Source organism: Gossypium arboreum, chromosome 11 (assembly GCF_025698485.1).
Source record: "Gossypium arboreum isolate Shixiya-1 chromosome 11, ASM2569848v2, whole genome shotgun sequence".
Taxonomy (NCBI): Eukaryota; Viridiplantae; Streptophyta; class Magnoliopsida; order Malvales; family Malvaceae; genus Gossypium; species Gossypium arboreum.
The window spans coordinates 358679-373896 of record NC_069080.1 but is presented as its reverse complement, the minus strand read 5'-3'; the positions used below and the strand labels follow the sequence as shown (position 1 = coordinate 373896).

The window sequence follows — 15218 nt, the reverse complement described above, 5'->3', positions numbered from 1 at the left end:
ATTGATAGAAATTCTTGATTCTAGGGTTCTTTTTATTAAAACTTCACAAAACAAAGAAATCTAATCTCCTAAACTCTCTCCGAATCCCTAATTGACAGCTTTTAATCCCTTACTGACAGATTATCCAAGTCAAAACATATTTTAATCCAATCTACATGTTTCTCTAAACTGTATATGCTGGCAACACATAATAAGCTTCTTATGCTGTAAGCTAGTAAATTATTTTTATTTATGGTATTATGTTGCTAGCACAGTAAGCTCTCAACTTGTTGCTTGACGCATATTTATGGTTTTTTTTTTTTTTTAGTCGAATGACTGTAGGCAAGATGATAGAGCTTCTTGGAGGCAAAGCCGGAGTTTCCTGCGGTAGGTTCCACTATGGTAGTGCTTTCGGCGAGCCTAGTGGTCATGCGGATAAGGTTGAAACTATAAGGTTACTTGCTACCTTCCTTTCCCAAACCCATCTCCTCTAATGTATCATTGCAAGCATAGCAAATTTATCATATCCTTACTTTTTTCAGTGAAACCCTCATCAAGCACGGTTTCTGCTACAATGGCAAGGACTTCATTTATTCAGGTTTTGCAGCTTACTATCCTTCCTCCTCTCCCCTTTTCTTGAAACTTGGAGCCTACCGCAGGTGTCAAGATTACTAACTTCCTATTTCAAATGGTGCATTGTGAATATGTCTACCCTTTGATTATAACAAGGAGACAAGAACTAGAGTTTCAATCCATTTTTTTTAAGAAGTCACAAATAGTTCAAATGGTTGGTTAGAGAATAAATATTGAGAGCTATCTCTATTGGCACCTCATCTGTAGTGATGTGGATTCCTCTGTTGCAGTATCGTTGACAAACTGACAATAAGTTGTGGTACAATATCAATGTCTGAATTTATGATTGCTTGTCGATATTAATGCCTAACTGCTTATATGATTATGGATGATATACACAGAAGAGTAAAACAGAATCTAGAATTGAAACTGAAGATTAGAGAGTGGGGCCTAAAAAATGCAACTATGTTTTCTAAAAGCAGGCCTTGCCTTCAAAGAATGTGAATTCCCTTGTGATTGTAGCGCACAAAATTATTTCTAGAATAGTGGTACTGCTTTGCTTATGTTTTATGATGTTTCAGGAAGATGATCTACAGTCAATATCATTGAATAAACCTATATTTTTTGGTCCTTGATGTGAAATTTTTAGTCACTGATATGTACTTCCAAATCTAAGTAGAATCAGAAATGACCAATTCCTGAGGATTTTTGCCACTGAACTTATAGAATGGAGTAGAAAAGATCTTATGTCATAATCAGATTGGAAGCAGAATAAAGCTATTACTCGGACTTGATTGTGAGTGTTGGGTATGGGATGTGTCCTAAATGTGTATGTTCCAACTATTTCTAAAATGTTCATGCTTCTGGAGGGTCCTTGGAGGCTTATATCTCCGTGCTAAAGCTGTTCATGGGCTGGGCTGGGTTTAGGTCCTTGGATGTGTCTTAGCCCAGCCCATATTTTAAATAGGCTTATTTTTTTTTGTCCAAACCCATTTTTTGGGTCAAATATTTTTGCTATAACCCTCTCAAATTTTATGTTGGCCTTTGGGCTTAGGCAGATAGCTTAACCCATGAACCGTTTTACTTAATACCCATGTCCGGATATGTATCCAACATGCGTGTCAGAGCCAGATGCTTCAAGAACAATAAAAAGTTGGAGTAACATAAGAAGAAAGTGTAAACTTTACCGTTACGATGATTCTGTATTACTTTTTGGTGCACCTTCCCAGATTGACTTGTGATCTTGGATTATTCATTGAGATGCTGGAAACTTATTATTTCTCTGTTCCAGTTTTCCATTATATTAATATAGGTTGTTAATATAATTTCATCCTAATATCTGTGCAAACTTTCTTCAGGTATTACGGGTTTTCCATTACAAGCTTATATTTTTATGGGACCAATTTACTACCAGAAGTTAAAGCATATGGTTAGATTTTAACCTTTTCATTAATTTCTGAAGAAAGTTTTTTATGGATTGTTCAATGCTCTGTCTATCATAGAACTGAAGCCATGGAACAACTATAATTACTCCCGCATTTACGTTCTCCCCCTTAAGCTGAATACCAATTTATACCAAGCTAAGTGGCTATGTTTGAATACCATTTTAAATAACATTGACTACACTTCCGTTATTTAAAAATAGCCTGTTCTTTGTCTCTCTTTTCGGATATCATCTTTCATTTTCTATTCTTGTATTAACGTCTATGTTACTTTGGCATGTTAATGTCATATTAAGGCTCAGTATGCGTAGCATTTTATATTTATCTAGCTTACCTGATGGTTGTCTAATACTTACATATTTTCCTTTGCAAATGCACCCATTAGGTCCTTGATAAAATGCATGCCAGAGGTAATGGGCCTCGAGTTATGTTAACTAGACAGCCTACAGAAGGGAGAGCTCGAAAAGGAGGTTATTTTTGTTACAGATAGATGATTTTCTGTCATGAATTTTACCTTAAGAATTATTAAATGTTCTAATAAGTGGGGGCTTGTGTATGTTTTCTCCTCAGGGTTGCGAGTAGGAGAAATGGAACGTGATTGTCTAATTGCTTATGGTGCCAGTATGTTGATTTATGAGCGAATGATGTTATCCAGCGATCCATATGATGCCCAGGTATTTGATTATGCTTTTGGTGGATGTGAATTATGTTATTGGATTCTACATGCATGTGCTGTTCATGATTTGTTTTGAATTATGGAGCATTGGATTGGAATGTTATGTTTTACTGATTGAGAAATAGCAGCAAAAATAATGCTTAAGGTACTTAGCATATATTGTAATTTTTCTTGACATTGATCTAATTATTACGCTTGAATATCTTTTATCTATAATTTTTTGGTGATGAGGCCAATGAGGCCTCGGCACAGCTGCGAAGGGGTGAGGGTCCGGGTTGTGTTTCACCTTATGTAAATCATGTGTGGTCTCTGTCAGATTTATTTTGGCCTGTGCAGAGTTATTTTGGTTTACGGTTATATGTTAAATTTGTACTTTGTAATGGTTCGGATGTAATATCTTTGTTCTGGTGCTTTCTTTTTACACTTTTACTTCTTGATTGGAATCAGCTTCAATCTCATAATAACCATCTTTTGACACAGGTTTGCCGAAAATGTGGTTTGATAGGATACTACAGCCATAAGCTGAAAACTGGGTTTTGTTCTTCATGTAAAATTGGAGAAAATGTTTCTAGCATGAAACTACCATACGCATGCAAGCTTTTAATCCAGGTAGACTTTGGCAAACATTTTTGTTATACAAATGACATGTTTGAAAGTATCACGCCGCACTCTGACCTACCCAAATAAAATATGGGTTTTTTTTTTAAAAAAAGAAAAAAAAAAGTAGGATGCTTACTGAAATGAAAGGGCATTTGTTTATTGAGCGTCTCTGTTCTATAATGCTTGTCGATGCATATGGCACTTGTTAGTACCACTCCTGAACATATGAAGTCGAAGGGCATGCATTTCATCTATGTTACTTGGAGTTTGATTAAGTCAGATACAGGTACGTTCTACTCTTCACCTTCACCATGGTTCATATATACGAATTGCATGTTACAGCTGATCTTCCTCCTAATTTGGAAATCGGTAAGACCGACAGAACAGTGGGAGGAAATATTTTACCTGAACCATTGCTCCTATTTGCCCCCACTCTTCTGTCGGTCCTACCGATTCAAATTAGGAGGAAGATCAGCTCTAACACGCAATTGTAGTTATGAACCATGGTGAAGGTGAAGAGTAGAATGTCAAGTAGAGTAGAATGCAGAGTGGGATGTGAGTGAGAATGGAGTGGAATGTGAGTGGAAAAGATGCATGCATGGCAATATATATAATGCTGCAACACATAGTGGTGTATGTCTTTCTCCCTTACATACCAGTAGCTTTCTTTGGCTGGCTTATTGATTGAGCGGGAGCAGAGGTTAATAACAAAGCTTTCCACTTTCTTTCTATGTTTATGTTTATTTTAAAATTTCATTATCTCCTTCTATTTTCATGTGTTGTTTGGGCAGCTTTCCACTTTCTTTCTTTGTTTATGTTTATTTTAAAATTTCATTATCTCATCTATTTTCATGTGTTGTTTGGGCAGAGAGTTTGATGGAGAAGTTTGTTTGTGCAGAGAGTTAGATGGATAAGTTCATAACAGCTTCTTCTTTCACTTAACTCTTGTCAAAAACCTAAGCTCTGAGGATTTAAAAGCTTAATTTTAGCTATTACAAAAGGCAATGGCTATTTGGCAGATCTCTAAACCAGAGGAAAACCGCAGAGTTTCAAACAAACAGGAATTATATCCTTATTAACTTAGGAAGGTACTAGTTGGGAAAAATTCTGTAAGAAAGAACATCAACACATAGTCGCATCTACGCACTAGTACACAACAGTGATTTAATGCAAGCAGATACAACTATAAAGGTAGCAAGGAAAAAGTTGTTATCTCAAAATTTTTCTGAAGGGCATAGCTTTAAATCAAGCACAAAAAGAAACATTATATAGGTAACAGACAGCTATAGATTTAGATTAAAGTTGATGAGCTGACTTTGGATATTAATATATAAATTTTTACTGATATAAACTTCTTAGCACCATCTTCTTCATTTTTTTTCTTTTTCCTTCTTTAGGGAGTATGGCCTTAAACCTAGCATCAAAGAGAAAAACCATTTGTCCAAGAGTCTAAACCAGTTTCAAACTATATTTCAGTTGAATTGAGAGACTTTCATATGTGTATATCGATGTTTTAGGCATCAAAGGAACACCAAAAGCACCTGTGGCCTTCTATGTTTGCCAAGAATCAGCCCATTTAACATAACCAGGAATGAATTTGGCGTATGAAGCTCTTTTCCTGATAGTAGCTCCATGTCTTGAACCCCCAAGCAATAGCACTACAATAGAAACAATACAATGAATTTAAAATGTGAACATAGGCAGGATAATGATATCACTAGGCATATAGATAGGGACTAAGCCATTGGATGCGTCGGTTAGAATTGAGATGCAAAATAACTATCTTCCTCGAGTTGTTTCTAAATTTAGATACAAACAAGTTGAAGTAATGACTGAAATATCTAACCAAATATAATGCCTTACATTATTGAAATAACTGATTAACTTTTAATATCTTCATTGATTATAATCATAAAACCAAATCAAATGAATAAATAATCTTTAGATTGTAAAATAAAATGCCAACAAGAATTCTGACAATTTTTCTGATCGTATAACAAAAATGACAGATTCAATAGCAATATGATAGCCATAAATACTCTATGTTTTGCTCAAATTGAACTGCATCAATAAAAGTCATTGTTTGAATACCATGGAACACCTATAATTACTCCCGCATTTACTTTCTCCCCCTTAAGCTGAATACCAATTTATACCAAGCTAAGTGGCTATGTTTGAATACCATTTTAAATAACATTGACTATACTTCCGTTATTTAAAAATAGCCTATTCTTTGTCTCTCTTATCAGATATCATCTTTCATTTTCTATTCTTGTATTTAACGTCTATGCTAGGCAAGAAAAGTACCTTGATGTCAATAGCGCCTCATGAGAATATTTGTGTACTACAATGTTACTTTGACATGTTAATGTGATATTAAGGCTCAGTATGCGTAGCATTTTATATTTATCTAGCTTACCTGATGGTTGTCTAATACTTACATATTTTCCTTTCTAAATGCGATATGCCCATTAGGCCCTTGATAAAATGCATGCCAGAGGTAATGGGCCTCGAGTTATGTTAACTAGACAGCCTGCGGAAGGGAGAGCTCGAAAAGAAGGTCATGAATTTTACCTTAAGAAGTATTAAATGTTCTAATAAGTGGGGGCTTGTTTATGTTTTCTCCTCAGGGTTGCGAGTAGGAGAAATGGAACGTGATTGTGTAATTGCTTATGGTGCCAGTATGTTGATTTATGAGCGAATGATGTTATCCAGCGATGCACATGACGTCCAGGTATTTGATTATGCTTTTGGTGGATGTGAATTATATTATTTGATTCTACATGCATGTGCTGTCAATGATTTGTTTTGAATTATGGAGCACTGGATTGGAATATACAACAATGTTATGTTGTATTGGTGAGAACTAGTAGCACTAGTAATGCGTAGGGTACTTAGCATATATTGTTATGTTTTCCACACGTAATTCACTTAAGAAGTTAATGTTGAGCATTGGCCTTCAATGCAACATGTGACCAGCAGCTACTTCAAGCAGACCAGCAATGTAGCAGAACCGAGAGCAGCAGCAGCTTGGTGCATTTTGTTTCCTTTTGTTCAAATGTAATTTGCCTAGTTAGTTTGTAACTTGTAAATTAAAGCTAGTGGGATTTGTTTTGATTTGTACTTGATGTAATGGCTGATGTATCAGCTAGCTTTGATTTGAATTTCAATCTTGTATTAGTTAAGTATAGGTGGGAACAGTTACATTGTTAGGTAACTGTCAAATTCACTTTGTAACTTACATATAATTTGATATTATCAATGAAAGAGTATGATTTTTAGCTCAATCCTCTTGTTGTTCAAATTCTTTCTCTTTTCAAACTTTTGCTTCGGTTTTCTTACTGTCAATTTTAACCAAACTTAGTTTGTTTTGTGATTTGTTGCTGCCATTGTTTCAACAAATGGTATTCAGAGCCTAAGTCTTTGAGGGCCTCTGATTGTTGGTTGTTTCATTTTGAGAAAACAAAGCACGAGAAAGCAAGAGTTTGAAGCTGTTGAACTTGTTGTAACAGGATGAGCTTCACTCCACCTCCACCTCCAGTATTTGCTAGTGAAAACTACCACATTTGGGTAGTCAAGATGAAGACTTATCTTCAAGCTCAAGATTTGTGGAGTGTAGTTGAGAATGACATCGAACCACCTCCATTGAGAGCCAATCCCACGATTGCTTAAATGAGGCAGCATGCTGAGGAGAGCACCAAGAAGCACAAAGCCTTGGCCTGGTTGCAAAATGGAGTGACAGATGTAATCTTCACTCGGATCATGGCCTGCAGCACACCTAAGGAAGCATGGGAAAGTTTGAAGGAGGAGTTCATGGGGTCAGACAAAACTAGGTAGCAACAGGTGATTAACTTCAGGAGAGACTTTGAAAACTTGAAGATGAAAGAGTCTGAGAGCATCAAGCAATACTCAGACAGGATCATGGCCACTGTTAACAACATAAGGTTGCTTGGTGAGGAATTTAGTGATAGCAGGGTGGTTGAAAAGGTTATCACCACATTGCCTGAAAGATTTGAGTCCAAAATCTCATCACTTGAGGACTCAAGGAACTTGATAACCATTTCTTTGTCTGAGTTGGTGAACTCAACTTATGCTTTGGAGCAGAGAAGGGCCAACAGGTAGGAAGACAATCCTGAAGGAGCCTTCCAAGCAAAGGCCAAAGAGAGCTCCATCACAAGCCAGAAAGCAAAGAAGCCTTGGCTTGACAAAAGGGACAAACTAAGGAGAGATTCAGGCAAGAGGAAGTTTCCATCATGTGTCTACTGCAAGAAGACCACACATTCTGAAAAATTTTGCTGGTTTAGGCCAGACATTCAATGTAGAAACTGCAAGCAGTTTGGCCATGTTGAGAAAGTTTTTAAAAACAAACCAAAGGCACCAGCACACCAGCAGATCCAAGCTCAAGCCACTGAGGACCTTCAAGCTCAGGAGGAGCATGTGTTCACAGCCTCCTGCTTTGCATCTTCAAGCAAAGTTAGAAGTAATTTGTAACACCCTCTACCCGTATCCATTGCTGGAATAGGTACGAGGCATTACCGGAGTTTACTGAACATTTTCAGATAATTCTGAGTCATTTATTATTCATATTTTGAAAATAATCATAACGTCTCTTTATTGGGCCCTCGAAGCCCCAAACATACATTAAAAACCAACCGGAATTAAATCGGGATCATAAAAAAATTTTTGCAAAATCTTAAATTTTATTTTCATCAAAGTACTTACTATTTCAATGCTTCTTATAATTAAACATGTTACCATTCAATCAATAGCTCGACACTTGTCTAAGCGTCAAGCCACATCATTGTTAGTATACTTGCACATATTTCATATAAATTCAACATTGATATACTTATTTTCTCGACATGTCACACTTGAGTTTAATAATTGTCTTTACTTACATAATTTCTTTGTATCAACATATCAAAGATGATCATATATGTACATGTCATGAAACATGTCATGAAACATATCATTCTCTTACCGTTTCTTCATAAGTATATATCAATCATTTCATTATATCAATATTTCATGCTCCATCATTTCCATATATTTTATGTATATTCATTCCGGTAAAGTTTATATCAAACTTAACATAAATTATATTCCATGTACTTATTCTTATTTCGTTTATCTATCTTCATAATTATTTCATACAACTATTTTGTACATATATTTCCATATGACCAGTTCTTGTAAACATTTCACACAACCATTTTATATAACCATTCGTCATCTGATGCATATTACCTGAATATCAATTGTTCAATAGATGTCATCGCGTCTTCCATCCACGGTCTTATTTATCTTTGACATGGTGCCATAGTGTTTTTCAACTATGGCCTTACTCATTTTCTGTTATGTTGCCATGGTATCTTTCAACCATGGTCTTATTCATTTCCCGTCATGTTGCCATGGTATCTTTCAACCATGGTCTTACACATTTCATATCAGGTTGCCATGGTATCTTTCAACCATGGTCTTACACATTTCATATCAGAGAGCACACTCTCGTGAACCTCATCCTTACAGTGGGATTACCAGTCTAGGCTAAATCCCCTGTAATATAAACTCATAGAGTATTGTCGGGATTACCACCAAAGCTAAATCTCCTGCAACGACAATTACTCTAATGAGCTTGGATCCAATTACCATCCAGCTAAATTCAGACCCTAATTCGGATTACCCGTCCGGGCTAAATCCATTTTTCACATATTCTTCGGGAGGGCTATATCAGAATAGGATCACTCGTCCGGGCTAGATCCTTTTTACCGTCAATTCCTTCTCAGAACTCCATCGAAATTTCCTTTCATTCAATCGGGATTTCTTCCCTTTTTTATCAAATATATCAATGTTTCATAAATTTTCATACAATGAACTTTCAAATCATATTCATATCAATAACATACATTTCAAGCATTTAAGAATATAATTCAAGTTATACAAACTTACCTAGCGAAATTGCAAAAATATCAAGATTCAAGGACATTTTGGTAATTTACCATTTTCCCAATTTTCACTCGATCTTAAATTGAAAATTTCATTCAATTTATTAATTTAGATAATAAAACAATTCATTCCCTTCAATTTGGTCATTTTGACATTTTTACAAAATTGCCCCCTGAAGTTTATTTTTATTCAATTTAGTCCTTAAGCCTAAAACATGCAAATTAGCCATGCTAGCTGAATATTCATATATATTTTCCTCGTCCTCCTCTCCATTCCACATCCTTAATGTATATAACACACTTGGAAGTAACATCATCTATAATTTTTATTATTTACTTTTATGAATATTCAAACTGTCCATCTGTGTCATAGTCACTACATTATTTATATCTGGAGCTATAGAGCTCAAAATTAATATCCTCTAATTTTCCCTGAAACTAGACTCATATATATTATTTCCATAAAATTTTTAGAATTTTTTGTTTAGCCAATAAGTACAGTTTATTCTTTAAAGTTACCCCTATTCTGTTGTCTGACAGTTCTGCCCTTCTTCACTAAAAATTAATTATCTCCTTGTGCAGAATTCAAATTATATTCATGTTTATTTATATTGAAAATAGACTCACTCAAGATTCTAAAAATATAAATTTAAGCCCCTAATTATTTCTATCCAATTTTTTATGATTTTCCAAAGTCAGAACAGGGGAACCTGAATTCATTCTGACCTTGTCTCACAAAATTCATTATATCTCATGATTTAAAAATCCATTACTTACACCGTTTCTTCTATAAGAAACTAGACTCAATAAGCTTTAATATAATATTTTATTAATCCTATAATTAAATTTATACAATTTTTTGTGATTTTTCAAATTTGAACTACTGCTACTGTCCAGAACTGTTTTAGTGCAAGATATTAATTACCATGTTATAACACCCTTATTTTCTTTTTCTACACCATTTCTCATCACTTTCTCTTATTTTCTCTTCACTAACATATCAAGAACATAGGACCTTATGTAAGAAGACTCTACTATAACATTATTTCCATGCTTTGTTAATAATAACAAACTTAAAAACATATTGAAATCTTGATGTACTTACCTTTTCTTATTGACTTCAATCTTTAACTTGATTTTTCTCTCTCCTCCAGCTTCTATTTCTTGAATCCAACTTGATATTCTTGCTCCCCATCATCTCCTTGCTATCTTTGTCTCTTGATGGCTATGGAAATTCTTTCAATTTTTAGGTGAAAATAATGAATTTTTGGAGGAAGGACTAAATTGTAAGAAAAGGAAAACTTTCTTTCTTCTTCTTCTTCTCACGTTAGTTGCATGAGAAAAGTGATCATATCCCCCTCCCCTTTCTTTCCTTACATATATATATATATATTAAATAAAATAATAATAAAATAATAAAATATCATTTAAAAATTAATTTTAAAGTATTAATAAACTAATATTTATTTATTTAATTTATCTAAAATATTTCCAACATCATCATTGTCTCTAGATTTCTCTCTCTTCCAATTGACCATTTTGCCCTTTGTGATCTTTTAAAATTCTATTCTTGAGTCATCACTTAATTTGGTAAAATTGTAATTTAGTCCCTCATAATTCTTCACCTATTCAATTTGGTCCTAATTCATCAATTTCCTTGGTTTCTAGATCATTCCACCCTTAAAATATTTTCATTATTAGTCCTTCAACTTTTCATATTTACACTTTAATCCTTCAAATTTTGAGTATTTACTCTTGGGCCACAAAACTTTTCTCACTTTTACAATTTAATCCTTTCTTGAATCAATATGTCATAATATACTTCCCAATATTGACATAACTCAAAATTTCCCTTTTTGTCACTTTATTTCCTTATTTTACTATATCACGGATAATATTTTACTATAAAAATTTTCAGGGTATTACACAATTGGTTGGTGGATAGTGGCTGCTCACATCATATGGCAGGTGATGAGAGTCTGTTCAAGGATCTTGACAGAAGCTATGGCTCAAAAATCAGAATTGGCAATGGTGAATTGATTGAAGCCAAAGGCAAATGAAGTGTTCTAATCAACACATGTTCAGGTAACAAAGTCATTTCAGATGTGCTCTTTGTACCTGACATTGATCAGAATCTGTTGAGTGTTGGTCAGTTAGTTGAAAAAGGGTATTCCCTAGTTTTCAAGAATGGTTCATGTGTTATTGAGGATCTTCATGGCCAAGAAATGATCGCTATAGGCATGGTAGATAAATGTTTCATGCTCGATGTGAATTAGCTCGAGAAGAAAGCTTATACAAGCTTAGCTGATAATGTTGGCCTATGGCATAGAAGATTAGGCCATGTTAATTTCAGATCACTTGATCTGTTGCACAAACAAAATTTGGTGGAGGACATGTCCAAAGTTGATGCAAGTGACACTGTGTGTGATGTCTGTCAGCTTGGTAAGCAAGCTCGATTACCATTTCCAGTGAATCAAGCCTGGAGAGCTTGAGAAAGACTTGAACTAGTGCATTCTGATATTTGTGGACCAATGAAGTCCTCTTCTTTAAATGGCAGCAAGTATTTTGTGCTGTTCATTGATGATCTAACCAGATTTTGCTGGGTTTACTTCATGAAACACAAGTCTGAAGTGTTTGAGGCCTTTAGCAAATTCAAGGCACTAGTTGAGAACCAAACAGGTTGCAAGATCAAGACCTTGAGAACTGACAATGGGGCTGAATACTTGTCTGAGAGGTTTCAAAAGCTTTGTGAGCATGCAGGGATCAACCATCAGCTAACCACAGTGTATACTCTACAGCAAAATGGAGTTTGTGAAAAGGAAAAACAGAACAGTGATGAATATGGGCAGATGTTTGCTATTTCAAAGCAAACTTCCAAGCAAATTTTGGGCTGAGGCAGTCAATACATCAGTATATTTACTCAACAAGCTTTCAACTCGAGCAGTGAAGGACAAAACACCCTTTGAAGCATGGCATGGACTCAAACCATCAGTTTCCCATCTGAAAGTGTTTGGATGAGTGTGCTATGTGCTTATTCCAGCTGAAAGAAGAACTAAACTTGAGAGAAAGTCAGCTCCTGACATATTTGTTGGCTACAGCAGTACCAAAAAGGGTTATAGAGTGTATGACCCTTCAACAAAGAAGATTTTGGTGAGAAGGGATATCAAATTTGATGAAGAGAAGTTTTAGAGTTGGGAAGGCTCAGATGCAAGCCAGTTTGATGAAGACCAATTGACATCAGTCTAGAGCCAGCTAAAAATGAACCAGAAAATGCTGACATAGATGATCCTCCTGTGAGAGGAACCAGAACCATTGATGACATCTACCATAGATGTAATGTAGCTATAGGTGAGCCTTCATGCTATGAAGAAGCTGCAAGGGACAGATGCTAGAGAAAAGCCATGGAAGCTGAACTTGAGATGATCAAGAAGAATGAGACATGGGACTTGGTTGACAGGCCAGACCAGAAGAAAGTCATAGGTGTCAAGTGGATTTTTAGAGCCAAATTCAATACTGATGGCTCATTGAACAAACATAAGGCAAGGCTAGTGGTAAAGGGCTATAGTCAGCAATATGACACTGACTTTATAGAGACATTTACTCCAGTAGCAAGGCTTGACACAATCAAGCTTCTGTTTGCACTGGCTGCACAGAAATAGTGGAAGATTCACCAATTGGATGTCAAGTCAGCCTTTTTAAATGGTTTTTTTGACGGAGGAATTTACATAGAGCAGCCAGAGGGATTTAAAGTCCCAGGAGAAGAGGACAAGGTCTATGGGCTGAAGAAGGCCTTATATGCCCTGAAACAGGCACCTAGAGCCTGGTATGACAGAATTGATGAGTATCTGTCAAGGCTTGGGTTTGAGAAAAGCCTAAGTGAGCCAACACTTTATGTGAAGAAAGCTGAAGATGAAACTTTGTTAATTGTTTCAGTTTATGTGGATGATCTGTTAGTGACTGGAAGCAGAACTGATCTGATGAATGACTTCAAAACTCAAATGAAAGAAGTGTTTGATATGACCGACTTGGGAGTCATGACATACTTCCTTGGCATGGAAGTGAACCAGTCTGATCAAGCAATCTTCATTAGCCAGCATGTTTTTGCTCTAAAGATCCTAAACAAGTTTTGCATGTCAAAGTGCATGTAGCGACGTAAAAAAAATTTTGTTTCGCTTGGTCGCTAATTGTGGCGATTTATTAAACATTTGAAAACCAACTTTCGATTTTATTAACAAAGGGAGTCGCCACCGATCCTTTTTTATAGGTGTGATCGGACACCTAATTATTTTAAAACAAAAAGAAGGCCAAATTTAGGTCTACGTGAAAGTCCGAGAAAAATTGGGGTTCGAGTCGATTCTGCTGAGGAAGGTATTAGCACCCTCGCGACGCCCAAAATTGGTATCTCACAAACATGTGTTGACTTGATTTTCAAAATACGAGTTCAATATAATATTTAATCGTGATCCGATTGAAAATGAGAATTTTAGTTTTCGATTTTTTTAGAAAGGGTGTCCTGTTTTTTAACACAAGCCGTAAATTTCACCCAACATAGCGATGAAATCGATGGCTTAATATTAAATCGGTACATTGCCTTATTTTTGAAATTAATTAAAACATGAGAAAAAATATTCCTAAAGTGAGAAATTAAAATAGATAAAGGATGCAAAAAAATGATATCATTAATGAAAAATATTAACATGGAATACTAGAATATTAGAATAACAATAATAATGATATTTACAAAATAAAAACAAATCATGTACTAATAATAAAATAGGAAAAATGATATATTTGGTAATAATAATATAAAATAATAATATGTACATAAAAATACATATATATATATGCATATAATAAAAGTATGTAATAATAATAATAATAATATCTACAATAAAAGAAAATATTAGGAAACGTACATAAAAATATATACATAAAAATTTACAACAATAATATAAAATAATGATATGTACAAATATATATATATATACATATGTACATAAAATATACACTAATATAATAATAGTTATAATAATACTAGCAATAGTAATAATTTGTAATAATAATATATACACAATATGGTATTTAAAATATATATATATGTATATATAATAGTATTTAAGAATATATACATAAGAAATATATAACTAATGGCATTAAAAATATATACATAATATATATAAAATACCTAAAAAAAAAAGGGAAAGAAGAGAGAGAGAGGGGAAAGGAAATCCGGCCAAGGGGGCGATCACCGTCGATCGTCGGTCGCCGCTCGTCGTCGGCACACCACCGCCCACAGTGGCGGAAAAAATTTCTTAACAATATATGTATATATAAAGAAAGAAAAAAACAACACAAAAAAAGAAAGAAAAAAGATTCGAAAGAAGAGGAAAAAAGAAAAAATGCAACCTTTTTATTGATTTTTTTTTTGTGTTTAAAATTTGAAGGGATTTTTGTGTTTTTTCCTTTTTCAATCTTTCTAAAAATCCCCCCTCCTCTTTCTTACATGATTTTTGAATGGCTTTTTATAGCCATCTTTTACATGATTTTCTATTATTTTTTTTTCTATTTTGTAGGTGGTGGTGGTAGACAATGGGAGGAAAAATGGGGCAAGTGGGAAAGTGGTTAGGTGGCTAGGTTTTTTTATTTTTTTTTGGTTAGGTTTTTTTTTTCTTCTTTTTTTTTTGGGTTAGGTTTTTCTTTTTTTTCTTTTTTTAGGGTTAGGTTTTTTTTTGGGGGGCTTAATGGGCTTTTGAATTGGGTTTAATAATTGGGTTTTGTAATGGGTTTGGGTAGATGTAAATAGGTCATGGGTTAAGGGTTTTAGTGGGTTTAGAGGTTTGGTTGGGTTTTGATATAATCGGGCCCGGGCAATTTGGGCTTCTACAGCTGCCCCTCTTTGCTCATTGTCGTGCAACGATAATAGAGCAAAGACTTTCAAAGAAGACCAAATTTGCCCTGTCTTGCTAGGTCTTGACTTGCTTTGGAGCTCTTCTTGTTTAGTTA

At 34.7% G+C, this 15218-nt stretch overlaps 1 protein-coding gene across 1 annotated transcript in view; it reads left to right on the top strand.

Moving 5' to 3' along the window:
• Positions 1-6557, top strand: part of LOC108456928 (DNA-directed RNA polymerase III subunit 2-like) — a 28237-nt gene extending 21680 nt beyond the window's left edge. Inside the window, exons 31-38 of the mRNA XM_053021197.1 lie at positions 308-433; positions 522-577; positions 1911-1981; positions 2380-2464; positions 2565-2668; positions 3151-3279; positions 5901-6004; positions 6253-6557. Of these exons, the coding sequence (XP_052877157.1) occupies positions 308-433; positions 522-577; positions 1911-1981; positions 2380-2464; positions 2565-2668; positions 3151-3279; positions 5901-5912 (583 nt within the window). The 3' untranslated portion in view covers positions 5913-6004; positions 6253-6557. The remainder of the gene's footprint in view (positions 1-307; positions 434-521; positions 578-1910; positions 1982-2379; positions 2465-2564; positions 2669-3150; positions 3280-5900; positions 6005-6252) is intronic.
• The last annotated feature ends 8661 nt before the right edge of the window (positions 6558-15218 follow it).